We start from the raw sequence: 26,885 nt of genomic DNA on the forward strand, positions 1-26,885 counted from the left end.
GATTGGGGACAATACTGGAAAAAAAAAACACGTTTTGAAAAGAAAAACAAAAAACACAGAGCGTCGTGTGCTCGTACGTTAAATTTGCGAAGTTACAGATAAAGATTAGACTTGTCTCACCCGATTTGCGCGCTTCCTCTTTCAAACTAGCCGATCCAACGGTCCAGATCTCGGTCTTCCCTTGACCCCCACAACATGCTCGATCTTTAACCACTATATAACCACTCCACCACTCTTTTCCTTCTTCCTCGCACCATCCCCATTTCTTCTTCTTCTTCCTCTTCTTCTCCCCTTTGTTTTTTTGTTTTCTGATCTCTCTCTGCAACAATGTCCGCTGAGAAAGAGAGAGAGACCCAGGTTTACTTGGCCAAGCTTGCTGAGCAGGCCGAGAGATATGAAGGTGCTTCCTTCTTCTTCTTCGTTTTTTTGTTGACTCTGTTTTTTTTTTTTTTTTAAATTTAATCGTTTTTCTTGATGTTTACTGGATGGGGTTTGTGTTTTTATGCTGACATTGTTCTGGATCTGTTTATTGAATCGTTTTGCGGTTATGTTGGATTGTCACTTTTGTTTGGATGGGTTGGAAATGTGGATTGAGATGCAAAAGTTTTGATTTTGAGATTTGGGTTTTAAATGTTGTTTATGGATCAGTTTGTGGATTAGATCATTTTGGAAGGGAGGTGTTTCAAGCTGATGGATTCAGATTTTGACTTGTAATTGTTTTTTTATTGTTTCATTGCATTTTATTTTTTTTGAACACATTGTTTCATTGCATTGAGTATTGGCAATTTGGCATGTTACTTGTTTGATTTGATGTTTAAATGGGAAAAAAAATGACGTGGGGGAAATGATGCTTGGAAACTGAAACAGCTTACCTAAGTGTTGTCATGGAGCCAAAATGGCCCTTCTGGTCTTCTCCACTCATGATTCCTTCTGTCATCAAAGTGAATCATAGAGAAAGAAGTGCTCTTTTGTCCCCCATTTTTTCTTTTTGCTCTTGAACCTTTCTTCCTCAATTTAATAAACTCTATTTGCATTATTTCTTTTACCTTTTGAGTGTAGTCTTTTTGCCTGATTAAGTGAAGATTAATTTTGTTCAAGTTTTATTTAGTTAATTTTGTCCGATTTGAGACCACAGTAAAAAAGTATTGACTATGCGCAGAATCTACATCATGTGAGCTTAATTATTGTTGCATGATGCATAGTGCCTGTCAGTAATCCCATGTTGGAAACTGCTTACTAATTACTAGCAATATTATCGATATGATGATATCTCTCTGAAACTTCATATTTATTTTGCAGAAATGGTTGAATGTATGAAGAAAGTAGCAAAACTTGATCTTGAGCTCACTGTGGAAGAGAGGAACCTCCTCTCGGTGGGATATAAAAATGTTATTGGTGCACGGAGAGCCTCTTGGCGCATTATGTCCTCAATTGAGCAGAAGGAAGAGGCTAAGGGAAATGAACATAATGTTAAACTGATCAAGAGTTACTGCCAAAAGGTTGAGGAGGAACTGTCCAAAATTTGCGGTGACATTCTGACAATTATAGACCAGCATCTCGTTCCTTCTTCCACCTCAGCAGAAGCTAATGTTTTCTACTGTAAGATGTGAGTTATGTTGCTTACATTGCTTCCATGCTACTTGCTTGATTAATTCAATTCCTTTCCCTGTCCTTTTAGACCATTACTTTTATCTCCTTTATTGAATATTTTCTTCCTTTGAGTAGATATAATTGTCTTTTTGAATTACGATTATATCTCCTTTATTGCTTCCATGCTACTTGCTTGAATTACCATTACTGTAAAATATATCATGACAGGTCTGATTACAGGGACTCCAATGCTATGAATGAGTCATTGGACTTACGTGTTATATTATGCTCATCCTTATGCGATATGACATCTCTTGATGATAGCCGCATACTTAGATTTTCTATACCTGATTTCCTTATGCTTCTTTTGATCCAGGAAAGGTGATTATTTCCGGTATCTTGCAGAGTTCAAGACCGACCAAGAAAGGAAAGAGGCAGCTGAGCAGTCACTGAAAGGATATGAGGTATGCATTTGATCTCATGCATTTCTGCGCTGAACTTATTCATAAATTATTTCTTAAGTTTATCTATATGTTGTACTGTCCCTTGATTTTCACAAGTATTTTATTTATTAGGCTGCTTCAGCCACTGCAAACACAGATCTTCCATCAACACATCCAATCCGTCTTGGACTTGCACTCAACTTCTCTGTCTTTTATTATGAGATCATGAACTCTCCTGAAAGGTAAGTTACTGGTTCTCATATTCTGCATGGGTCCATTGAATTGTTTTCGTTATAGCTCTTGTCTCAATGTCATCGATGAAACTTACAGGGCCTGCCATTTGGCTAAACAAGCTTTCGATGAGGCAATTGCAGAGTTGGACACCTTGAGTGAAGAGTCATACAAGGACAGCACTTTGATCATGCAGTTGTTGAGAGACAACCTGACTCTCTGGACCTCCGATTTGCCAGAGGATGGAGGTAAGGGAATGATTGATAAACTTGATATAAGATGCATTTGAGTTTTTCCTAGGTAAATGAGTAAATATCACACGATATGTTGCTGAATAATGATGCGCACGACGCAGAAGTGGTTGGTGTACAATTTGTACAATGTCACCACAACAATTGTCTTCCACTCACCTAGTCCCCTTCTTAACCTTTTTAGAAAATCAAATTAGGATGAATAGAAGGGAAAAAAAATTTCTTGCCCCTGGATCAATTATCCTGAAGGTCAAAGTCATTGTTTCCATAGTGGTGTCTACATCTGAATCACTCCTAGTTAATTGCATAATTAAGCTTATTATTATTTGTTTTGTAATACTCTTGGAACTACTCCAAATAGCGAGGCTCTAAAAGTTAATGCTCTCATGCAGGTGAGGATAACATAAAAACTGAAGAAGCCAAACCTGCTGAGCCTGAGGTATGTGTATGACAAGTTTTAGCTATATTTACATGATTTTCTCGAGAAACGATGTGTGCAAAGCCATTAGATTATAGTAGCAAATTTAATGGTGTAGAATATAAATGAATTATTGTAACTGAAAACGGGTATATATGTGAGAGAGGCTAATTTTCTATAGTCACTGTTTCAAAACATAATTACTTTTTACTCCCAGAATTTGACGTTCTTCTTTGTTTGCAGCAGTGAGAAGGTTCCTTCCTGACTCGGTAGTCAGATATCAAAGTTACTCTATAAAGAGGGCAATTTTCAGCTTGTCTTGCAATGGGTTTGGACCGGACAAAATGGACTGCGGCCACATCATAATTCTTGTGCTCTCTTAATATCCAACCAAAGCCAAAAGAACTGAGCCTGTCTTTTTCTTTTTCTTTTTCGTTTTTTTTTTCAATCTTTTTCTTTCTATTGCCTTGTCTATTTTAAGTACAGTGGTCAGTTGAAGCAATTGACAATTTATATTTACCTTATAAGCATCTCTTTTCTGTGTTCATTACGTCTGAATTGATTATACATTTGTTTCCAGTATAGTCCTAGATAAGCAGGGATCTTCACTATAAAAATTTAGCAATGACCTGATAAGAGTTTGGTTCAGTGTCATGTCTAAACTCAAAACATTTTAGTTTAAACTTTAGGTCGTGATTTTAACTCTTGGGGATGATTATGCATACTGACAATAGAAAGGGCATCGTTGCCTTATTCCACAATCCTCCCACTGGATATAAAGAGCGGATAATGTACAGGTCCATTTACCCGTGCTTTGAAATTCCACAAGAGAAAGACACTGAGATTTTGATTCAATATAAAGAATTAGTTCAACTCAAAATCTTAAGGTGTTGGATGAAGACATTTTTAATGGTTTATATTGTTCTTTAACAGTCATGTTACTTACACATCAAACATTTCTCACCATCGTTCATTTCTTGCCATGAACAGATGAATTCGCAATACTAGAAATATTTATCAATACTATGGATGTATCGACTGCTTGATACATTCTTTATCAAAGATAAAGAATGTATCAATATAAAGAATTACTTCAACTCAAAATCTTAAGGTGTTGGATGAAGACATTTTTAATGGTTTATATTGTTCTTTAACAGTCATGTTACTTACACATCAAACATTTCTCACCATCGTTCATTTCTTGCCATGAACAGATGAATTCGCAATACTAGAAATAAAAATATTTTCAATACTATGGATGTATCGACCGCTTGATACAACATTCTTTATCAAATATGGAAAAATAATAATAATACATTTATTTTATTTCCTTCCATATCCATTTTTTTCCTTTTTTTTTAGGGAATACCTACTCCACTTGTTAAAAACATAGACAGTTTCCTTTGTTTAGCCAATTGGCATACATCACATGATGACAAATTGTCAGTAATTCCAAGATTTTATAACCTTTTGATGCATTGCATGAGCCCAAAGAATCAGTTCCTTAACTCAGCCTCGAATAGTCCAGGAGCTAGCACTTTTAGTAAATGGATCAGCTAATTGCGCAGGTGAAGCAATTGGCAGAAAGTGAATAAGATCATTTTGAATTTTCCCAATGAGATGACAATAAATCTTGTGCTGGATTCTTTGCTGAAAACTTGGATCATGAGCCAAGTAAATTGCCAACTTATTATATCATAATACACTGGCATAGGCTGAGCCAAATCAACTTGGAAATCCGTCAGTAAATACCATATGTATAGACATGCATACAACGTGTATCGTAACAAGAATTGAAATAATTACTTTTTTTTTTACACTGTCCGTTATTATTTGTTTGATATTTTTCTCCATTTGTTTTATGTTCTTCATGATTATTATTTTTAAACGGATAATTAACTTGAATAATATTTTTATAATGAAATATATTTGTACCACTCCAGTAATTTTATTTTCGAATTTGACCCCCCGCTGCTCAATCAGCCAATATGCATGTGCCACACACAATGAGCCAGGATTACATAAATTTTACCCTTCCCACAACCACGAATTTCAACGTGAAAATGTTACAATGAGCCCAACAAATTGTGACAGTTTTGTAAATAATTCATTTGTGCAAGTATAATTTTACCACCCAACAAATTGAATAGTGAATTTCGAGATGGCTACTGGCATCTTGCTGAGACGTCCAAGATGACCATGCATTTTATATTTCTATGGTCAAATGCCGCTTAAGTAAAAATCCTATCCTTATAAATTGGAATGATTAAGTGGTAGGATGAAAAATAAAAAATAAAATAATAGATTACGGTGCATGATGGTTTATCACATCGCATATCTACATACTATAAAGTCCAAATGCATTATATCCAAATCAGTGTAGTTAAAAGATATACGTGATAAGAACCAGGCTTTTTGACCCTTATGCCCCTTAATTAATAATTAATTACCAAATTGCCCCTCATTCAAAACTATTTCGAAAATTTACCCTCCCCAACAAACATAACACCAATCTGCCCCTGTTTGACCGTTGACCACGAAGCCTACCCGGGTACACCATTACCTACCCGGGTAAATTTTGAAACTTTTTATCTACCCGAGTATGTAGGGGTGTACCCGGGTAGAGTTCTTGAATCTGGGAAAATGTTTGAATTATTTACCCGGGTACGGAGCAGTGTACCCGGGTAAATCGCGTCCAGAAACCCCAATATGTATGGGTTTCGGCCATTGTTGCGAGGTATAGGGTTTTTGAAACCCCAAATCTTTCTCTCTTACCCTCTCTAATCCGAAACATCACACATATTTCATCTCATCATTTCAGAAAGCTGAATCTTGGTGGGACATTGAGATTACATCTCCACACTCCCATTTTGTGCTAAAAAATCCGAACCAACCTCCAAACCCAAAACCTAGATCTAATTTTTGTGTGAAAGATGAGTTCAAGTCCAAACATGGTTCCTATAGTTGTTTACTACAATGGGAGGCATTTTGAAGGTCCGAACGGTGTCCGATTTGAAGGAAAAACAAAAACGATGAAAATCAAAGTGGGCACTACATGCAATGAACTGAAGGAGAGAATTCTTCAAAAAATGGGGTCAGAAAACATACATTCCATCCACCGCATGATAGCCAGGTTAGAGACTGTAGTGGATATGGATACAATATACTACATTGGAAACGATATAAATGATGATGAAGATGTGGAGTTCGTAACAGATGCGTTTGTTGAATGGAAAGTATTAAAATATATTGAGATATATGTTGAAGTTGATGTTGGACAATCTTCATCTTTACCGGTGCATACAACCACTACTGCACACTGTACCGGTCAAGAAGATACAGTTGTACGATCTTCTGCACCTCCTCAGGTAGCATGGGATGAGGATGAAGACGAGGACTATGTGGACAGCGAAGATGAGGGAGAACCTGAAAGTGCTATTCCAGAAGGTGATTCGTCAGACACTGACGTGGACGGTAATTTTGAGGCTGACATGAGCGCCGTAAGTCTCGGTACCCCAGCCTTGTCACCACTTCATGTCGACCCAGTCAGTAGTGGTAAGTTATTAAATTTGAATATTTGCTTTAGACAATTTATTATTTGTGGTAAGTTATTAAATTTGACATGATCTTTAGATGCAGGGTCTGAGGAGCCATTCTGGAATGAAAGCCAACATTATTCATTCATTAACTGGGCGCACCCTAATGACGAGTTGGAGATCCTATATGGCGATGATGACTTGCACGGAGGTTGGAAGTTAGGAGATCCGTTATTTGTGCAACAAGAATTTGGGTCCAAACCAGAATTGCAACATGCTGTGAAGATACATTGTATGAAGGGGCGCAGGACAGCCATAGTTGAAAAAAGCGACGAGTCAAGATTTGTTATGAAGTGTAAAAACCATGCTGACGGTTGTCCCTGGTATATGAGGGCAATTAAGCCGAAGAAGGGAGCTAACTGGGTGGTCCGTAAATGGGGTCAAGGTCACACATGCCTAAATCAAGGCCTAGCACAGGATCATAGACAGTTGGATTCAAATGTCATTTGTGCGGCTATAATGAGTATGTATTCTACTGTTTATTTAATGATTCAGATTAATTGAGAATATGGTAAAGTTAATTTTTTTTTCCAGATATGTTAAAGGAAGATCCATCCACAAGACCAGCTCTGATACAGGAGAGGATACAGGGAACATATGGATACAACATAACGTACAGGAAGGCCTGGAAGGCAAAAATGAAGGCCATCGTTAAGTTGTTTGGTGACTGGGAGAAATCGTACGCATTCTTGCCAAATTGGCTGAAGTATATGACGGAGGTGAATGTGGGTTCTGTGTTCAAACTTGATACAAATCAATGTTTTGATGAACGTCGGGTTTATACAGACATGGCCATTTGAAGAAAACGTTGATGAAATTCACTAACCAATGCATATGTCATGGTTTTTTGCAGGGTACACATGTTCAAAGATAAATTTCGACATTAGGTACAAGGAATTTATCGAGAACAATCCTGAAGTTGCTTCATGGTTGGATGCGATTCCGAAAGAGCAATGGTGCAGGTCGTATGATGAGACAGGACGTGTTTGGTCATATGACAACTAACCTATCTGAGTGTGTGAATAAGGTGCTTCGTGGAGCACGAAATCTGCCTATATCTGCATTGGTCAAGATGACATTCAGTAGACTCGTTGAGTATTTCGTCAAGAGACGTGAAGGGATTGAAAAAGATATCTCACAAGGTTGGATAATTTCAAAGAAGGTTGAGGCAGCGTTGCAAAAAAATGATGAATTGGCTGGCACTTATCGTGTGAGGATATATGATAGTGAGCTGTTATTGTTTGAGGTTGAGGATGCCTACAATCAATCTACACACGAGGTCGGTGACATCATGAGAGTGGACTTAATCAATCGTACATGTCAGTGTGGTAGGTTTACAGCAAGGAGGTATCCCTGCAGTCATGTATTAGCAGTTTGCAAGGTAGCCAAGCTAAACCATTATGATTATGTGGATCATGTTTTCAAAATTCCAACCATTGCTAAAGTATATGCTGCACACTGGTTTCCTATTGGCAATGAATTGTTGATTCCATCCGTTGTTGGGCCTACTGTAATTCCGGATGCTCAGTTGGTACGTGCAAAAGGAAGACCAAAGTCTTCAAGGATTCAGAATGAGATGGATTGGGTTGAGTCTCAACCCTCTAGCAGTCAGAGCAGATGTAAGCATTGCAAGCAAGTTGGACATAACATTCGTACATGTCCATTGAGACTAAGACAAGCATGATTACGTATTGTTTTTGTGTAGTACTTTGTTTTGTAATGACAATCACTTTACGTATTGTTTTGTTTCCTTGTACCCTAAACTTTATCTTGTATTAGTTATGTATTGTGTTGTTGAAATGTATTGTTGAACTGTATTCTTGTGTTGTTGAAATGTATCCGTTAAGTTTAGCGAGTCACTAGTTCCGTATTGTGCAATCCGAATGTCTACCATACCCATTTACCCCTTCCCCGAGTCAGTTAAGGTTATTGTATTACACATCAATTACCAAGATGCTAACAAAATGGATTGAACAGCACCTGCTGCTGCATCTGCAACTGGTCTACCCGGGTAACTCGTAATGATATACCCGAGTACATCCTACCCGGGTAGACTAGTTCGTGGTACCCGGGTAGACCAGTTGCAGATGCTGTTTTGGCAATTTTTGTTGCATTTTGGTAATTGTTGTGCAATACCTACATACGGTATGACTTGGGGGTGGATTGATTTCGTAGAAATAGGATGCAGTAATCAAGATGTGCGCCAATCAAAGTTGAACATGAATATTAAAGTACTTTGGGTTGAATTGATTTCCAAATTAATTATGACAATATTAATGCAAGGTCCCATACTAATGCATATAACCAACAAGTCTGAACGTGCGCAAAACGAAAATTTCATTCATTCAAATTTTGAACATCCAGTACAAAAATATCCATGCAATGTAGGTAAAGTTCCTAAATGTACCAAAATGACTACATTACATCAAACTAAATCAATGATATGAAACCCTATGGACACACTAATCCGATGCCGTGTCCTCCCCATTCTCTTCATCCGATTGTGTGTCATCCCCATTGTCATCATCCTCCTCCTCCTCCTCCTGAGTATGGGCACCCTCGCCAATTAAACCCTCCAAGCGTGAAACCCTTGTGTCCAACCGTGCAACCCTTGTGTCCATCTGGTTTCGCCACTTGCTCGTGCTCTGTCTATATCCTCTAAAGTCAGTAGTCAGATCATATAAGGATGCCATGACATGATCAAGTGTCCATCCACCCTCAGGAGGAGCTGGTGGTCGCCGACTGCGGGTGGGACGTGTCGGTCTGACATCAACCTCAGCAACGCCATCATCATCGTCATCATCATCAAGGCCTACATCATAAACCATGAAAAACAAACTTCAATACCACATTAAAAATTAAACAACACAAAATTGCATAAACTCATAAAGACCAACACATCACCTGCAGGTGCATCCTCCATCTCAGCATCGTGGTGGAATGGGATCTCAGGTGGTTCTGGTGCCTTCTTCCACGTCCAGATACCCGCTCTGTTCGGTAGGATCCCACACTGCTTCAGGAGCCTCTCACCAAATATAGCATTCCAGCCTCTGGCGGTCTTCAAGGTCTCTGTTGCCATAGGCACTCCAAATCTATGCAGAATCTTCTGCACCAGAAATGCAAAAGGCAATTCAGCCTTCTTTGACTTGGCTGCCTTCCACATCAGTATGCATATGTAATGCCTCCAGTTCACCTGCTGACTGTGAAGGAGGGCCCACAGGATGACAAAGTCCCCTTCCAGCACCTTTGAGTGATTATGCGGGCGCTGGAAAATAATATGTGTCACCACATAATGAAGAATGCGAGCAGAAACTGACAAGTTGCTAACAGGATAATGAGCAAAATGACCGGGCTCAGCGTCTGCCCTCCTAGTCTCTGTAACAATGGTCTCCCGGTTATAATCACCAAATATATGATGGCTGTCTCCATCATATAGTGCTGCTCCTGTAACACCATCAAAATCGAACCCCAGTAGCTCTGTCCAGATAGGAGCAGTCATGATGATATCAATCCCGCAGACACGGGAAGTCAGCTCGCCTTGCGAGTAGCCAAGGTTCTGGTAGAAGGCTCTTACCATAACCTCCGAGTATGGGCACCGCATCTCCGCCAGGTGAAGTAAATGTGTCTGCTCAAGAAGCGGCACAATGTCAAAACGCTCTAGGTTGAAGAATGCCGAATCCAGTGATTTCGGTTCGCAGATCTTCCGGGTCATGAAAAACTTCACGAACTTCTCGTGTGAAGGAATGTCATCCTCAAACAAATATCCGAACGTCAAGTCCGGAGCCTGACTCGAAGCAGCCTGGGGCTGAGAGGATGACGACCCATCGTGACGACTCTTGGTTCTTCTCTCGGAATGGGTCACTGGCAGCTTTGAAACGCGTCGAGAGGTCATTGTGTCACACTATTAAACTGAAAAAATAACCAAAATCAGAAATTAGATACATGTTAGGGTTAGGGTGGGTTAGATTCAGGGTTAGGGTTAGGGTTAGGGTAAGCGTATGACATACAAATTGATAAAATAATTCGGACAGAATCAAATGATATAAACGAAAATACAATGAATCAGAACAGAAATCATAACATAATTGAAAAAACTGAAAAAAAAAATGCACCTTTGATCGATTTCAATCGGTAGAAGGCAGAGAGGTTGCAAGGTCCGCGAATGATGATCACAAACAAGACGAATTAGTGCAAGATTATGCCTGAAATCGTTCAAGATGACACTCCTCCAGCAGCTCTACTCGGGTACCCCTTTTGTGGGTTTTCGAAATGGGGCTGCTGAGGTATTTTAAAACCCTACCGTCGATGTTTACCCGGGTACACTGCTCCGTACCCGGGTAAATAATTCAAACATTTTCCCAGATTCAAGAACTCTACCCGGGTACACCCCTACATACTCGGGTAGATAAAAAGTTTCAAAATTTACCCGAGTAGGTAATGGTGTACCCGGGTAGGCTTCGTGGTCAACGGTCAAACAGGGGCAGATTGGTGTTATGTTTGTTGGGGAGGGTAAATTTTCGAAATAGTTTTGAATGAGGGGCAATTTGGTAATTAATTATTAATTAAGGGGCATAAGGGTCAAAAAGCCTAAGAACCATAGTAGTTAATTGCATTACAATAGCGCTGCAAGCCACACTGTATGGGCGTTGCGGTGCCTCGCCACAAGAAACCGCACCACGCCACACCGAAACGCAATACCGGCCATTGCTATCGCATTTACGACCAAATCACGGCTATATTGTTGTCATAAGAAAAAATGTCAATTTTGTCTTAAATTTAAATGTGTAACAGAACAATTTTAAGGGTTTTTTAGTCCATCTGTGTCTCTCTGTCACTTCTGCTATCTTTACCTTTAAAAAATGTTTCTTTTTGTCATTATTTCTGTCATATATCTATTCTAATATTTTCACAACCGCAACCCACTATAGAGTTTTTCGAGATTGGCCGCGACATGCCACAATCCGTATTTGATGACTTTGATAAGAACTACCACAACTTAAAAAATATCCGTGATAATAACCACTACCAAAGCATGATCTAGCCCAAAATGTGGGGAGAGGGGAATGGAAGAATGGAATAACCAGCTTTACAAATCAAAAGGTGAAACATGGTTCAAATGAAAATATATGTACTCTAAAAATTGTTGCTCAGGATTCCTCCTTGATAAAGTAATTCGGAGGCAAGCAGAAATCTTCTTCATGATTAAGCAATTCGATCTCTTCATCATCTGTTTTCTGAGGGAGAAAGATAAACCACTACACTTTATCAGCTCTTAAAATCCAATGCAATATGTTAAAACCTAAAACACAACCTAACATGTTATTTGAGGGGTATATGATACATACCAGCATTTCTAAGTTGTAGAATCGATCCAGCAATTGAAGGACCTCCTCAGATGAGAAGTGTCTGTCAAAACTGAATGAAACATATACAGTTCTATAATTATATATCAGAAAATAGATATCTAGCACATTATGCTTGATAATCAAACAAGCAAGACAGACTTAGAAGTGGAAAGAAGAACAAACCTCCTCCTCATAAATTCCATCAGACCATAAAGTACAAAGTGACGATGTATTCCTTCATGAAAACAATATAAATTGTAAGCATAAAATTTGAGAATCTTGATCCTTGACAACTAGTGTTAACTTTCTAACATCGGAATGCTTTACAAGGATAAAGTGATCATCCATCTTATTAGCATAACTACCCTTGATAAAATAAGATATACAAAGTAATAAAAACTAAACAAGCAGCATTTGCATGTGACAGATTCATATATTAAACATTTAAACTAGAGAAAAAAAGCAGTTCAATCAATAATGATCAATTTCGTCATTCTTCTTGTACTCACTAAAAATGCTTACTGTTCACTTAAAAGGTTCATACATAATAGAGAAGTATTTAGGCTAATAGTGTAGTTGCTCTCTGTATTACTGTATAGCTGGCCGTACTAACAGCTTCAGCTAGGGTGTTAGTATAACTAACTGAAGTTAGTTAGATTTAGAAACTTCTACATATTAGCCTATATACTTTTCTATTAATACACGAAACTTGGAAAAAGCTTTTCAATCAACAAGGGTAAATAATGAATCCTTCTACTATAAGTGACCAAAATCTAGCCAAATATTACTCATTGCAGAAATGGAGAAAACTTTATTTCTGCATTTTCTCAATCAAGAAATCTCAAAGCAAAGAGTTTTGCCATGCAACATAATGCAGTACGCCTTGGGCTCACATCCATTAACACACAGGCATCTTTTATCTGGGACCCCCTTCTCCCCCTTACTAGATAACAAATATCATAGTCAGCAAAACATGCTTAAGTTAAAGCAAACACCCTCAGTATCTAATTTGAAATCCACTACTACTATTATAAAATAGAATTTCATCCATTCAAATATCTTCCATGTCAAGCATTCCAAGTGCATGCATTCTATGCAAATAAGTGAGTCCAATCAATAATAGAAAAAAAATAAAAAAACAAGCATTAATATATTGTCCAGGAACAAAATAGATAGTTTTTGTTGGGAATGGCTCATACTTCGCATGTTGATGAAGGCCCTAGTTGTCGGAGTCAGCAGAAAGGTAACTGGGGTCCCGCTCCCAGGTGAGCGGGCGGGGTCCGGGGGCAACGCCCCCGGGCCCGTAGAGGCTAGGTACTGTTGCGGGCCTCTGTTTTATTGTAATTTTCTTAGCAGTTTGGGCTTGGGCCCATGAATAGCTGCTGTTAGGGTCTTGTAAACCGAGAGAGACTTATAACGAGTGGCAGTGAGGTGAATATAGTACAGACAAGCTGGACGTAACCTATATTGGGTGAACCAGGGTAAATCGCTGTGTCTAATCTCTCTACTCTTATCTCTTTTTCTGTTTGATTGTCAATTTCCAACAGTTTTAAGTCATCATATCACTTATGGCGGAGAAAATGCCTACAACCCAATACCATATAACCGTCTATGATCACGCCCAGTACAAAATATTTACACACATAAAGAGATTAAATTCAAAACAGAAAAAGAAAAATCACCTTGTAGTTTTATTGGAGGATAAATTTCAAGAGCTTCCAACAATTTCAGCTCCAATTCAACCTGGGTTTGCTCCTATCATCATAATTCAAATTCAAATTCAAATTCAAACTTCAAATATATATATATATATATAGAGAGAGAGAGAGAGAGAGAGAGAGAGAGACCTTGGAGAGAGAGGAAGCGGAGGAAGGAGGAGGCTTGCAGGGAGAGTGTACAGACATGCCATCTTGTTCCTCTTCTTTGGGTTTGGCAGCTCCTCCACCACTACTCATCTATTTCTTCAATTTATGATCCTCAAACTGATTTCCACAATAATTTTCACAATGGGGTAGTGATTTTTCTGATCAATTCACCTGCGCGAACGGTAAAGAACATAACACGCTCTGTTTTTTGTTCGGTTAGGGTTTTGGTGTTTAATCCGAAAAGGTTTTGAAACAGAAACTGTTTGTCTTCTGTCCTTTTGTTGGGCCAGCCCAGTGAGGGCACCCTTGGCCCAAACCCTAATGTGCGTCAGTTGAGCCCATTCAAGAAAGAAAGAAAAGAAAAATATGAGTTGCAAATAAACGTTATGATTTATAAGTAGTGAACCAGAGTGTTGTTTTTGCTACATCTGAGTTCGTCTCTAAAATAAATAAATAATAGTATATTTGATTTAATTTAAAGGACATTAATAACCATGATATACTAAAGTCTAAACTCTAAAATAAAATAAAAAACTTTAATTTGCACATTCTAAAAATAAACCCATGTTGGCGAAACTTTTTCCACTCGAATAATATAACTAGCATATTCCTAGAATTTGACATATGGTTTTTGGCTGGCTAGGCAAAGGATAATTAAGTTTTGGTAATGACTATGTCTCAAGTGTTGGTGTTTGACTGTTATATTATATGGGGTTTCATAGTTTGTTAGGTGGGAGAAGAGTTTCAGTGGTCTTGCACCACCATTTATTCAATGGTCCAGAATCAAAATCATACAACTAATGAGGAGAGCGCAGAAACAGAAAAAAATAAAAAATAACTTTTTATTCAAGTGTCATCTCTTAAATGAAAGGACCACATAAGGTCTGGAGCATAAAAAAAAAAATTCTCGTTAGATGAAGACCAAGAATTTTGTTGAGATCGCAACCCACGTTAACACGTTGAACATCTGGTTTTGTTATTACGCAACATGCTTTATCTAATGTTTTTCAAAAAGTACTCAGTTAGAATCTATTTGGATTATACACACAATTCACAATTTTTAAATAATAAAAAGATAATTGAACATCTTCAAATCATATAAGGACTTGTACAATAATTTAAAAGAATAAAAAAAGTTCATGAACTATTTTTTATTTGATAAAATAATGCATATAAACTCCAAGCTTATTTTATTTTTTTGGTTTCCTTCTTGACTTTTTGTTCCTTTTTTAATCATTTTTGGATGTTGAATTTAATATAGGATCATGGTAGTCAAACAAAAGAAATTCACTAGATATAAAAGAACTTAATAATTATTTGATTTTTTGGTAAATGGATCTATAGCTATATTAATTCCAAATCCCAGTGATTGGTTTGTTGAAAATAAACTAATAAAATTTGGCTTCATTACCAACTCCAAAGTTCATTAAGTTAATATTTCATTTTCCATTCATCTAAAAACCAATAAAGCACATTAATTACTCATTACAGCAATAATAATGCATATGCTGACGAGTGACCAAAAAAATCACATTAATTAATGGGAACTATGTTTCTCGTATTATAAAAGATAAATTATCTTATGCAATATATAAAAATAAATAAATGAAATCCATTAAAAAGAGAGAGAAAAAAAAGATACATATATTTTTTATATATTGTATCAAACAAAATTATGTAACATCACAAACATATCTCCCTTCGTTAATAGGGTTTTATTAGTCTCATTCAACATAAGATAGATATCTTATGTTGTAGAGAGAAAATAGATGGATCCCACCATTACAAGAAAAAGTAAAAAAAAGTAAAAAGTAGGGCACAAAAATCGAAGTGAGAGAAAATGAGAGATGATATCTCATGTGGAAGGAGAGTAATATTTCCCTCGTTAATATTGATAGTTGATGTCAAACCTCATTTTGTGCTTTCGGAAGCAATTATTGAAAACGTCACAAGGGACCTTCACTTTATGAGTTTTTTAATTGTATTTAGTATTAAGAAACTAGGGCGGCACTGGTACTAAAAAAGAAAAAAAAATTGTCTTGATTTTATTTTACTTTTAAAACATGTCTTTATTTTATTTTTAAAACATGTCTTTATTTTATATTATTCATATGAAAGATTTCAGTCATTTATTTATATTAATTATTGAAATTTTAAAGAAAAAATTTATAAAACAAGAAAATAAAAATCATCACTTTAAATATGAATATATAGCTAAGATATTTCATCTAATATTATTAGATTAAACCAAAAGATGAGAATATCCATTCTCCAATAAACGTCACTAGAACTAAATTGTAATTTGACAATTTTATCCAGATATTTAATTATTATTTTTTTGAGTAATCTCAAGGATATCCTCCACCGTAATTGAAGATTAATTCTCATTCAGCACTCTCGCATCGGACCTTTTCGGAGGTGACTCTCTCAAAAAAAAAAAAAATTCATTCCTAGGACTCGAACACAAGATCTCTAGTTAAGGAGCTCAGGCTCCTTATCACCTATGCCAAAGGAGTTTGATATAAAGTTGTAATTTTGAGAGAATTTTAACCTATCACCAAAACTGTAAAAATACAACTAGGTTTTTTTTGATAACATGTTACATAAGAAAAATATTATGTTTTGCACAAACAATAAATAGGAAAAAAATAGAATTGGAGGTAAGAAAAAAATATTCTTATCTGACTCATTTAAAAAAGGGGTTTGCATTTAGGGTTTTATAAGAGTTATTTTATAGGAAAAATAATTGTGTAATGTTATAGAGATTCGTTTTGTGTGCTGTAATTTTTCTTTTTTCTTCAAAAAGTGTGGGCCCCACAAAATGTTGTGTGTGTAGGAAAGTTTGTTGTGTCATGTTAAATGATAAATGCAAGGGGTTTGCATTTGTCATTTAACATGACACAAAAATGTTTATTACACACACAACATTTTTCGGGGTCCACACTTTTTGAAGGAAAAAAAAAAACTACCGCATGCGAAACGAATCTCTATAACATTACACAATCATTTTTTCTTAGAACATAACTCTTATAAAACCTTTTAAAAATATGAATATAAGAGATAATATAAGAAAATTATTATTTTTTCTTATTCTGCTTTGTTTTATGAAAGGGAAACTTGTAAACCATATTGATATTGAAATGCATTGTACTTTGTAGCTGTGTCTGTTGCTTTGTTTTTCAGCAACACCATTTCATTTCAAGTTCCTGAAACTGAAACTGAAAGGCATCTATGTGTTGGTGTCTCTCTCTCTCTCTCTCTCTTCCTTCAATCCTTGAACTGTTCCATAAGATATTCACATTTCACATAGTCCATGCTCTCTCTCTCTCTCTCTCTCTAAGTTCCACACTTTAGCATTTATTTTTTGTTACCATAATCATAATTTCCATATTGGGTCAGTGAATCTAATCCAAAATATCCTCCTTTTCCGCTATTGAATTTCAGATTCCGTAAAATCTACATCTTTAACCATTTTTCAGAAGAAAAAAAAAAAGCTTCACTCTGTGTTCTCTCCTCTTCATAGTATCCTAACAACTTGGTTTAATCGTTTCCGTTTGTTTCATTGCGTTGTTATATGCAACTTGTTTCCAAAACCCTGAAAAACTAGCAGAACCCGTATCGTGTTTGCATTGTGGTTTTGAAAGAATGGCTTCTGCTACCAACCCAGTTCAAATATCAGTTCAGAGACCTCTAATTTCTTCAGTTCATTTGCTACCCAAAAGAGTTTCAACCAGTTATGGATTGCTCAAGGCTCGGGCACCTCAACTTGAGGCTAAAGATTCAAGCTTGGGGTCCTTTTCATTGGTGGGGAGTGGGAAGCATGTGGTGCCAATGCAGATTTTGCACTCTGAGAAGGCCTCGTGCTTAAGCATGTTTGGTTGGGGTCAGCAACTAAGACATCGAAGGTTTCCTGTTGTGGCAGCCTTTGCAGCAGATGCTGCTGATGACAGTGAAATCGGAATCCAAAATGGGTTAGAGTTACACACTTTTAAGTTTGATTCGATTATGACCAAACAAAATAAGTCATTGTCTTACTTTTTGCTTGCATGGGATCAGAATGAGTAAATAGCTAAAAGTCATTGAAATTTGTTAGAGAAAGGGAAATAGTGAAATGTTGTTTATGAAACTTGTGTTAACAGAAATTGGATTGAATTTCTGATACTGTGCAAGTGTGCAGTGTTTAGTACTTTACATCCCAGCAAACTAGCAATTTTCTTGAACTGTTGAATTTTTTCTGATAATTCCTTTTTTTTCCCTTTGATATTTGATGCTCAATTACAGGTCTGTTAAACCCTCACAGAGTTTTGGTGAGAAATTTCCTGCATTGGTTACTGGTTTCTTTTTCTTTATGTGGTAAGAATTCCTCCCTTTATTTTAGGTGGTAAGAGATGTATATGAGACAAGGATTAGTAGTGGCTGGATGCTGCTAAATTGCAGCTACTATCTACTATCAATACTTCCATCTCTTATAAACACTAATAAGAGAGAAAAAATAATTAAAATGCCAAATGAGGAACATTAAAATAATGAGATCATGCATTCATATTATACAGGCTAGATTGTTGCATACTTACAATTTATTTTTGACATTCTCTTTCTTCCATGCAGGTACTTCTTAAATGTGATTTTCAACATACTCAACAAGAAAGTTTACAATTATTTTCCATATCCATTGTATGTTTTCTTCCAGAGTTGACTTTAAATCTTCTGCATATACCAATTTTTATCACTGTACTACATAATCAGGCCTAGATAACTGTTCTTTCTAGTTTAACTCAACATGATTTTCTAGCTTTTCAAAGATTCCTTCCCCTGTAACATATACAAATCTTTTCAAATCCTTTGCAGTTTTGTTTCTGTTGTACATCTCCTTGTTGGGGTTGGATATTGCCTTCTTTGCTGGGCTTTAGGTCTACCAAAACGTGCAGTAAGTTATAGTTCCTACGTGTTATATTTTATCGTCAAGGCTTATTATAAATTTCAATAACATGTTATTTTCCTCTTACCAGCCAATGAATAAGGAGCTCTTGGTTTTGTTGACTCCAGTTGCAATTTGTCATGCCCTTGGTCATGTCATGTCCAATGTATCATTTGCTGCTGTTGCTGTGTCTTTTACACATACTGTAAAAGGTAAGATATTTGGACGGAAAAAAAAGACAACTAGAGATTTCTTTGGCTGTTTTTATTTGCACACTATATGCATCTGTTGTCAACGATTGAAGTCAGCAGACATGCCTTTGCAACAAGAAGATGATTATGAAGTTTAGGTCAACCCATATTTATGAATTTCATACAGGGAATTTTTATCCTGATTGAAGTCTTATCACCTATGAGCGTCCCAGAGTTAGTTTCATTATATACTATGCAATCCAGACTACAATTACACACATGGGGCAAATGACAATGTTGGTCCAGGATAAGTTTGTTTGACATTTTTGGCTCCTGATTTACTATTTCTACTTGAAAATGAGCAAATGACTCAAGCATTGTGATTTAGATTATTTATCAAAAGAAGTTCAAAACATGAATATTCATGAAAATGTACTACTCACAATTCTCATAGATTTGAATATTTGGTTTTCTAGATTAATTGTCATTCTGTTTATTAATAAACTTATTTCTAAGTACTCATATTCATTGATCAATACTCTGGCTAAGAATTCATAACTTGTTTCTGTGTTTTTCCCCCTTTGTAGCTCTGGAGCCATTTTTCAATGCTGCAGCTTCCCAGTTTGTCTTGGGCCATCAGATTCCATTATCTCTCTGGCTATCATTAGCCCCAGTTGTTATAGGTAAGCTGTTGTCCCTTCTTATTTCCTTCTCTTTGATTCAAAGAAGAGCTAATATGCTACATATTTAAATTTTGGCGCATTCTCAGTGTCCTCTGCTTTATTATATCTTTATAGTCCATGTATGACCAATTCTTAAAGTTGACAGTTGCCTCTTGTAATGCTTATTTACTGATATGAGTTTTACTTTAGGTGTATCAATGGCATCACTGACTGAACTGTCTTTCAATTGGACCGGTTTCGTTAGTGCAATGATTTCAAGTATAGCATTTACATACAGAAGTATATATTCTAAGAAAGCAATGGTAAGATCTTTTAGCACATTACTTTTGCTCATAGGGTCTTCATCCTAGTGAGCAAGTAGGCCTGTTCATATTTTTGTCTGATCTTTTCTGGATTGGGATGCTTCACCATCATTACACATTCTAAATACTTTTAACTTTAACAGACTGGAATGGACAGTACAAATGTATACGCATATATTTCAGTAATCGCCCTCTTCTTTTGCATCCCCCCAGCAATACTTGTAAGTTTATTTGCTACAAAAACTGATGGAATATTTAATTTTGCTAGTGCTTTTCTATAAGTTCATGATTGATTGGATTTTGGCTGCTTCCAGATTGAGGGTCCTCAACTTATGGAATTTGGATTTAGAAATGCTATTGCCCAAGTAGGCCTGTTCAAGTTTTTGTCTGACCTTTTCTGGATTGGAATGTTTTACCATCTTTATAATCAGGTATCCTTATGTTTCAGTTAAAAATAAAGTTGATCATATTTGGAACCTTTTCTTTTCTGCAGACACAAATGGATGTGCAAAAGATGAACTTTAGCAATTTTTTGACAAATAATTGTAGCTTGCTACTAATACTTTGGAACGGGTTGCACCTCTGACACACGCAGTCGGGAATGTGTTGAAGCGCGTTTTTGTCATTGGATTTTCTATAGTGGTGTTCGGTAATTACTCTAATTTGCTTATAAATTGAAAATGGCAACTCACCATTATTGTTAAAATACAAGCAGTCTAGTAAATTTGAGTGCAGTTCTGCATTTAATTTAGCTTAAAATACAAACTATCCCTTCAACTTTGATCTTTTGGAAAATAGTTCTCTGTTGATTTAATACTATTGGTTCAATTCAGCAATTGAACACAAGGGATTATTTCATTTGAAACCACAGTAGCATATGTTAAAAGTTCAAGTAAGTTGAATTGCTAAATTTGAGACCTCGGGGGAGTTATTTGTCAAAGGGTCAAAGTTGAAGGGGTAATTTTAATTTTAATACATTTCCCTATTCGATTCTAACATTTGCTAACTTCTGCAGGCAATAAGATATCAACACAAACTGGCATTGGCACTGCTATAGCAATTGCTGGTGTTGCCATCTATTCTCTGATAAAGGCAAACATGGAGGAGAATAAATGGGTAAAATTTGATTGAAAATATTGCAATTTTGTTTATCCCATGTCTCTTGGCATCTTGATGAAATGCTAAATTTGTATATGTTGTCCATCATTACGTGACTAATTTGCATCATATTCACACTCTCACTAGTTTAACCGCCCTGCCCGTAGGGCAACCGCAGAAGAAATTTATCACTCCTGAGAGAGTATAGTAGTAACATTTCCTGTTTAAATCACATTGTATCGTAAAAGGAATACACATACTTACGAATAACTTTATTCCATTTCAGAAAGCTGCTGCAGCCATTGCATCATGATGGATGCTCTTTTTCCTATTAACAATGTTAGATCATGCTACATTGGCATAGGTTAAGTGACATGAAGCATTCAGATAATCCAATACTTGGAAACATATTTCATGGCTCATACCTTGAAAATTAAAAGCTGAGAAAAAGCGGATTGTGGAAGATGTACATCAGGTAGACAAGGTTGATTTTGCTTCATTTTATGTATGTTTAGTATTTATCTGCTGCTGTATAATTCCAATGCTGGTGGATCTTAGTTTATGAGTACCTGCACAACTTGGTTGCAGTGTTTAATTAAGCATAAGTTGCAAAGCCACCTTTCACTTTTATCTCTTTTTCTCTCTTCTCTCCCTCTTTTTTTTTTCCTTGCATCAAATGGTTGAAACAGCTCCTGTGTAGTTTCTGTGCTTGCACTTGTCTGAGGAAGCAACATTTCCCTTCTCTTATACAAAATATATCATGACTTTATTAAATAGGAGTATAAAGTTACAGCCTAGCATAGAAGTACAATTGCTACTAAACTGTTATTATATATGACAATGTGTGATCTAATCACTATATGTGTATTATTTTAGTTGGATTTGCTTCGGTGTTAAAGCTTTGTTTTTGTTATTGTGCTAGCACAATGAGCCATTACTCTATACAAAAATTAAAAAAAGAAAAAAGAAATAAAAAAAATCTACGTTTATCAAAGCATCTACATTCTATAAGGTTCATATTTCAAACTCATCTTCCTTCTTCACTCTCTTAAGCTGAAATAATGATGACATAAATGACTAGATGCTTGATGGAACTGAAATAGAAGCAAAGATTATCAGCAGTTGCATTGAATGATAGTAATACCGTAGATTGAAGATACGTAACACGCATTAGGTGTTGTAAAAAATGGACAGTTTATTCGAACAAAATGTGTGGATTTAGTTGAAAATTTTCAAGGATATAATATAACTTGGCCCCATTTGACTTGTTATGTTGCAAGTTGATCCACAGTAGGCCAAATTAGCAGCTAATTTGATTTTTTTAATTATTTTTTTATTGATTCATAAAGATTTTATCCTTATTTTTTCTCATATAAATTATTGTTTTAATTACAAAAACTTTTATTTTGTATTTTTTGAGATTAAACTATGTAAAAGACAACATAAGAATAAATTGATGTGTAAAAAACTATTTTTTTACAAGATATAATTCAAGACAGTGGACCAAGCTGCCCAACTTGTGGTCCACATAACGTTGGGCCTACAGTAATTGACTTGGTCTACATGGACCGGTTTAAATGAACATCTCTACTCCCACTTACATACTAATCACATCATATCATAAATAATTAACCTACTAGCAACAACCCACAAGGGATTAGACCCAACGGTAAGCAAACTGCACTTCTAAGGAACTTATTTGAAGAGCTTAACTCTGTTGTTTTAAGAAGAATTTCGCATTCAAAGGTTATAGACATACCTGGAAAAAGTAAAAAGCCTATTTAATCAAAATTTACGTATACTCAACTACCAGTTTAAAGGAATTATAGTAATAGAATACAATATAACTTACAAATAAGAGTAAATACCCTTTTCCGTCCCTGGAAATATTTGCGAAGCACAATTTAGTCCCTCGGTTTAAAAAAGTCACATTTTAGTGTCTAATTTTTGAAAAAAAGGGACACGTTTGTCCTTCTGTTACATGGATTGTGACGGCCCTGTTGACGGAGGCCAGGTGGAACGTTAAGTGGCTGAGTCACTAACGTCCTGGCCACGTGGATAGAAAGCGACATCGTTTAGGTAGATGTCTTGTGTCTATCCCAATGTTTGGACAGGTGACCCTTGCATGAAAGGGTCAGTGACCCAAATTCGTCCCTGTCAAATTAGGAACCCTAAATCAGCCTAAGCCATGAACAAAAAAAACTCCAAAAGCTCCCCACGATGAAGATTGAATAGAGTGTCAAGTAGAAGGTGTTTACTGGCTATTTTCTGGTGCGTAGAAGAAGATGAGTATGTCATCTGGCTTGGGGGGATCAAGTGGGAGTACGTCTTTTGGTTGTAGAACAAAGGGACTACCTGGCGGTCGAAGGTGCAAATGTGGGAGGCAAACAATCGTCTATACCTCCAAAACAGAGAGAAACCCAAATAGGGCATTCTTTGGGTGCCCTAATTTCAAGGTATACATTTGTAAATTGAGTTTTGATAACTTGGAATATTTGCTTACGGTGGACTGAAATTTTGGCAGGATAAGAAGCCCTTTTGTAATTTTCTTAGATGGGTAGATGATGTATGTAATGAAAGCTTGGAGCTTGAAGATGGAAGAATCAACAAGGTGGAGTTGGATGTTGCTGAAATGGATTTCAAGTTGAAGCATATGGACATGATAATCAGTGACCAATTGCAAGCTAAGTTGAATGACCATGGTGTGAAGATTAGTGAGCAAGAACTGAATATCAAGGTGCAGAAAAGAAAGCTGAATGAGCTATACCTGAAGATGGCGGAGGAGTTAGATAGGATGGACAAGGAAATTAGGCATGTTGGTAGGGCAGCTAGGGTCTTAGTTGCTACTTGTGTAGGGTTTTTGATGATTTATTTTTTGATTGCAATTGTTGTAACAATTAAATGTAGTGATCGAAATGTTTTTTTTCTTCAATGAAATGTAATGACAATGTAGTTCTGTTTGGTGATGATTAAAATTCACAAGATGCCATGATTATATGGCTTTGTATTTCTGTTTTATGTGCTATAAAATGTGAAATTGTGTATACTCGACCCTTTCATGATATACTAAGAATATGTCAATAGCAATTGTTATTGAGTTTTGGAGTAATACAACCCACATGGCAATGAACATATGAAGTTTAATACTGTTATGATTACACTGTCATGATGGGGCATAAGCTTTTTGTATAGGGGTTCACTTTTTTGTTGTATTGGCAACAAAGTTCATGACTGTATTTTTTGGTACCCCCATAGGTTCTGGTGCCCATCATAGGTTCTGTTTTTTGTGTATGAAATGGATGTTTTAGAATGGTTTTGGTGCCCATCATAGGTTCTGTTTTTTGACAAGCCTTTAATTATGATGGAAGGGTATGCAATTGTAACTGACTACAACTTCTTTTTTTATATCAGTTGTTTCCCATTGCTGCAAGTTGTATCTGTATGCTGATTTGTTAATTTGTGTATGAATCTTTTTTATTCTGGCTACAATGCAGGTGGTCCAATTTTGGGTACTGTTTGGTCGTTGCTGTTTGGACAAATTTGAATGCAATGTGTTCATGTCCAATTTTTGGATCGCAGCTTGTATGAATTGCAGCTTTTGAATTGCTGTAGCTTGCTGATTTTTGAATTGCTGCATTATGTCTTTGTGATGAATAGCTTTTGAATTGCAGCTTATGTCCAATTTAGTCTAAACAGGACATGTCCAAATTTTAACTGTCAGGGACCAAAAAGTGCCCCGATATATTTTTTCAAGGACCTAATTGGCCCTCGATAAAAAATCCAGGGACTAAATTGGGTTCTAGTTTATATCATTAGGGTCCAATATCCAGGGACTACATTGGGTTCTAGTTTATATCATTAGGTTCCAATATCCAGGGACCAAAAGTGCATCTTCTTAACATTATTCATCACAGTGGTCAACAAGTCATTCAATTTCATTCAAGAAAAACTACATTTCGTACGATGCATTTCATTGTTACAACCATTGCAATCATCACAGCTTTCTTTCCTGCACCTTCATACTCAGATCTTGCTGAACAACATCTTGCACCTTCGTCCAAAATTCCGTCAGGTTGTTCTACTCCCAAATGCACCAGAAAACTTGATCCCCCAAGCCAGATAACATAGTCATCTTCTTCTACGCACCAGAAAATAGCCAGTAAACACCTTCTACTTGACACTCTATTCAATCTTCAACAAAATGTGTTTTGGGGTTTTTTTTTTATTCTTAGGCTGATTTAGGGTTCTAAATTTGACAGGGACTATATTGGGTCACTCACCCTTTCATGCAACGGTCACATGTCTAAACATCCAACTAGACACAAGGCAGCTATCAATACGACGTCGTTTTCTCTCCACGTGGGCATGACGTTAGTGACTCAGCCACTTAACGTTCCAGGTGGCGTCCGTCAACAGGGCCGTCACTTTCCACTTAACAGAAGGATAAACGTGTCCCTTTTTTTAAAAAATGAAACACTGAAATGTGACTTTTTTAAACCGAGGGAGTAAATTGTGCTTCGCAAATATTTCCAGGGACTAAAAAGGGTATTCACTCTACAAATAATTGTCATTTTACGACAGAGGACCTTTTCCGCTAATCTTTAGGTAGTGTTTGGTAGAAGATTTATTTTGGGATTGATGAGAAAGTGTAAGTGGATATTGAAAAATATCACGTTTAGTTCAGGTTTTTGAAAAAAATACTAGGCAAATAGGATAGATGGGAAATGACTTTTGTGTTGATTTTTGGATGAAATTCTCTGTTACAGAATACCACTTGAGATATGGTATTTTGAGATAACTGAGGAAGTGAAAAAACAGGTGTGAAGTTTTTCCCGAACATAAATTTTGCAAATTTAAATAAATTTTCCTGGTAATATTTCGGTCAACCAAACAACTTTTTTTACATTTTCCTACCAAACTCACTTTCTAACCATTTCCCTAGTAATTACATTTTCATAGTATTCGAAAATTTTCTCTTCAACCAAACGCCCCCTTAAGGCTTTTACAAAGTAAAAGGAAAAACGAAACTACTGATTAAGCACACAAAGATTTTTTGGTCGAATAGGTTTCCCAGTTGATTAACTAGATGTGATAAATAGTTCAAGTGTACCTAATATAATATATTTAGGGTCTGTTTGGTGTGATGTATAAGACTTGATAATATAAATTTATACTGTATGTTATGATATTTTTAATTGTTTAATATGACAATCATATAATATAAGTTTATACAACAGAGTCTCTTAATATATCAAAATGATGTATAACTTAATCAAGCTTATGAGAGTTGGATTAGACATGATAAGATATTAATGTATTAACATCGCTAATTAGTATAATTCTCAAGAATTAATATAATATTTTAATATTAATAAATTAAAATAAAAAATAATTTTTCAATATATTAATTTTTAAAATATTGTAGATTTTTATTTTTATAAATCCTTAAACCCTATCTAGTATCCTATCCAGTAACGTAAATGAAGCTTTGGAAAAATACTGAGAAAAGAAGTAAAATTTAAAATTCGTTAAAGATTAATTTAATTATGATATATTTCAGACATTACCAAGAAATATTTTTTTTAACTTTCACAAAGCTTATCTTATGCATGTTAAGTTAACTAGTGTTGAAGATGCATTATAAAGGCCCTTTTGGTGATAAAAATAAAGCAAATTGACTCATTTTATAATATCCACAACACGATAAGCGAATTTTTACAGAAACTCGGATTAGAAATAGACAAGATAACATAATAAATGTCGCACTTCTCTCTTCCCAAAAATAACACTATGTTTTTCTCCAGCAAACTTTGTTGGGCACATAACGGTCAGCCCTTATCACTGGCCAACCACCGTTGGCCATCAACCACTTCTACAATCCACTATCGCCATCACTAGTCATTTATCAACCATCATCATTGGCCACTACTACCACCTCAGGACATCGTCAGCCA

General features: G+C 36.0%; 4 protein-coding genes and 1 pseudogene across 7 annotated transcripts; 3 read left to right on the top strand and 2 right to left on the bottom strand.

The window, feature by feature from the left end:
- Nucleotides 1-321: 321 nt before the first annotated feature.
- On the top strand, nucleotides 322-3,426 carry LOC133292829 (14-3-3-like protein GF14 iota). Of its 2 annotated transcripts, none has more exons than XM_061491285.1 (7): nucleotides 322-400; nucleotides 1,300-1,606; nucleotides 1,967-2,054; nucleotides 2,166-2,275; nucleotides 2,364-2,512; nucleotides 2,908-2,954; nucleotides 3,177-3,426. In XM_061491285.1, exons 1-7 carry the CDS (start codon nucleotides 328-330, stop codon nucleotides 3,180-3,182), a joined length of 780 nt encoding a protein of 259 aa, XP_061347269.1. In that variant the 5' UTR covers nucleotides 322-327; the 3' UTR covers nucleotides 3,183-3,426. The 2 variants fall into 2 exon arrangements, with proteins under 2 accessions (XP_061347269.1, XP_061347268.1); XM_061491284.1 differs by having other exon boundaries at nucleotides 324-400; nucleotides 3,180-3,426.
- A 5,469-nt stretch (nucleotides 3,427-8,895) lies between these two features.
- On the bottom strand, nucleotides 8,896-9,529 carry LOC133292814 (uncharacterized). The gene is made up of 2 exons (XM_061491263.1): nucleotides 9,434-9,529; nucleotides 8,896-9,341 (listed from the first exon to the last, which is right to left on the bottom strand). Exons 1-2 carry the CDS (start codon nucleotides 9,450-9,452, stop codon nucleotides 8,992-8,994), a joined length of 369 nt encoding a protein of 122 aa, XP_061347247.1. The 5' UTR covers nucleotides 9,453-9,529; the 3' UTR covers nucleotides 8,896-8,991.
- Nucleotides 9,530-11,268: 1,739 nt separating this feature from the next.
- Nucleotides 11,269-13,955, bottom strand: LOC133292856 (uncharacterized). Of its 3 annotated transcripts, none has more exons than XM_061491336.1 (5): nucleotides 13,722-13,955; nucleotides 13,557-13,626; nucleotides 12,058-12,109; nucleotides 11,875-11,944; nucleotides 11,269-11,763 (listed from the first exon to the last, which is right to left on the bottom strand). In XM_061491336.1, the coding sequence occupies exons 1-5, from the start codon at nucleotides 13,827-13,829 to the stop codon at nucleotides 11,677-11,679; spliced, it is 387 nt and encodes a 128-aa protein (XP_061347320.1). In that variant the 5' UTR covers nucleotides 13,830-13,955; the 3' UTR covers nucleotides 11,269-11,676. The 3 variants fall into 3 exon arrangements, with proteins under 3 accessions (XP_061347320.1, XP_061347318.1, XP_061347319.1); XM_061491334.1 differs by having other exon boundaries at nucleotides 11,273-11,784; nucleotides 13,557-13,629; XM_061491335.1 differs by having other exon boundaries at nucleotides 11,464-11,763; nucleotides 13,557-13,629.
- Nucleotides 13,956-17,384: 3,429 nt separating this feature from the next.
- On the top strand, nucleotides 17,385-21,244 carry LOC133292879 (triose phosphate/phosphate translocator, chloroplastic-like; annotated as a pseudogene).
- Nucleotides 21,245-23,216: 1,972 nt separating this feature from the next.
- On the top strand, nucleotides 23,217-24,519 carry LOC133292881 (uncharacterized protein At4g04775-like). Its single transcript, XM_061491364.1, has 3 exons — nucleotides 23,217-23,387; nucleotides 23,456-23,787; nucleotides 24,426-24,519. Exons 1-3 carry the CDS (start codon nucleotides 23,217-23,219, stop codon nucleotides 24,517-24,519), a joined length of 597 nt encoding a protein of 198 aa, XP_061347348.1.
- The last annotated feature ends 2,366 nt before the right edge of the window (nucleotides 24,520-26,885 follow it).

This window comes from Gastrolobium bilobum, unplaced genomic scaffold (assembly GCF_033153095.1).
Source record: "Gastrolobium bilobum isolate Gb01-03AN ecotype WA unplaced genomic scaffold, APGP_CSIRO_Gbil_v1 utg2530, whole genome shotgun sequence".
Taxonomy (NCBI): Eukaryota; Viridiplantae; Streptophyta; class Magnoliopsida; order Fabales; family Fabaceae; genus Gastrolobium; species Gastrolobium bilobum.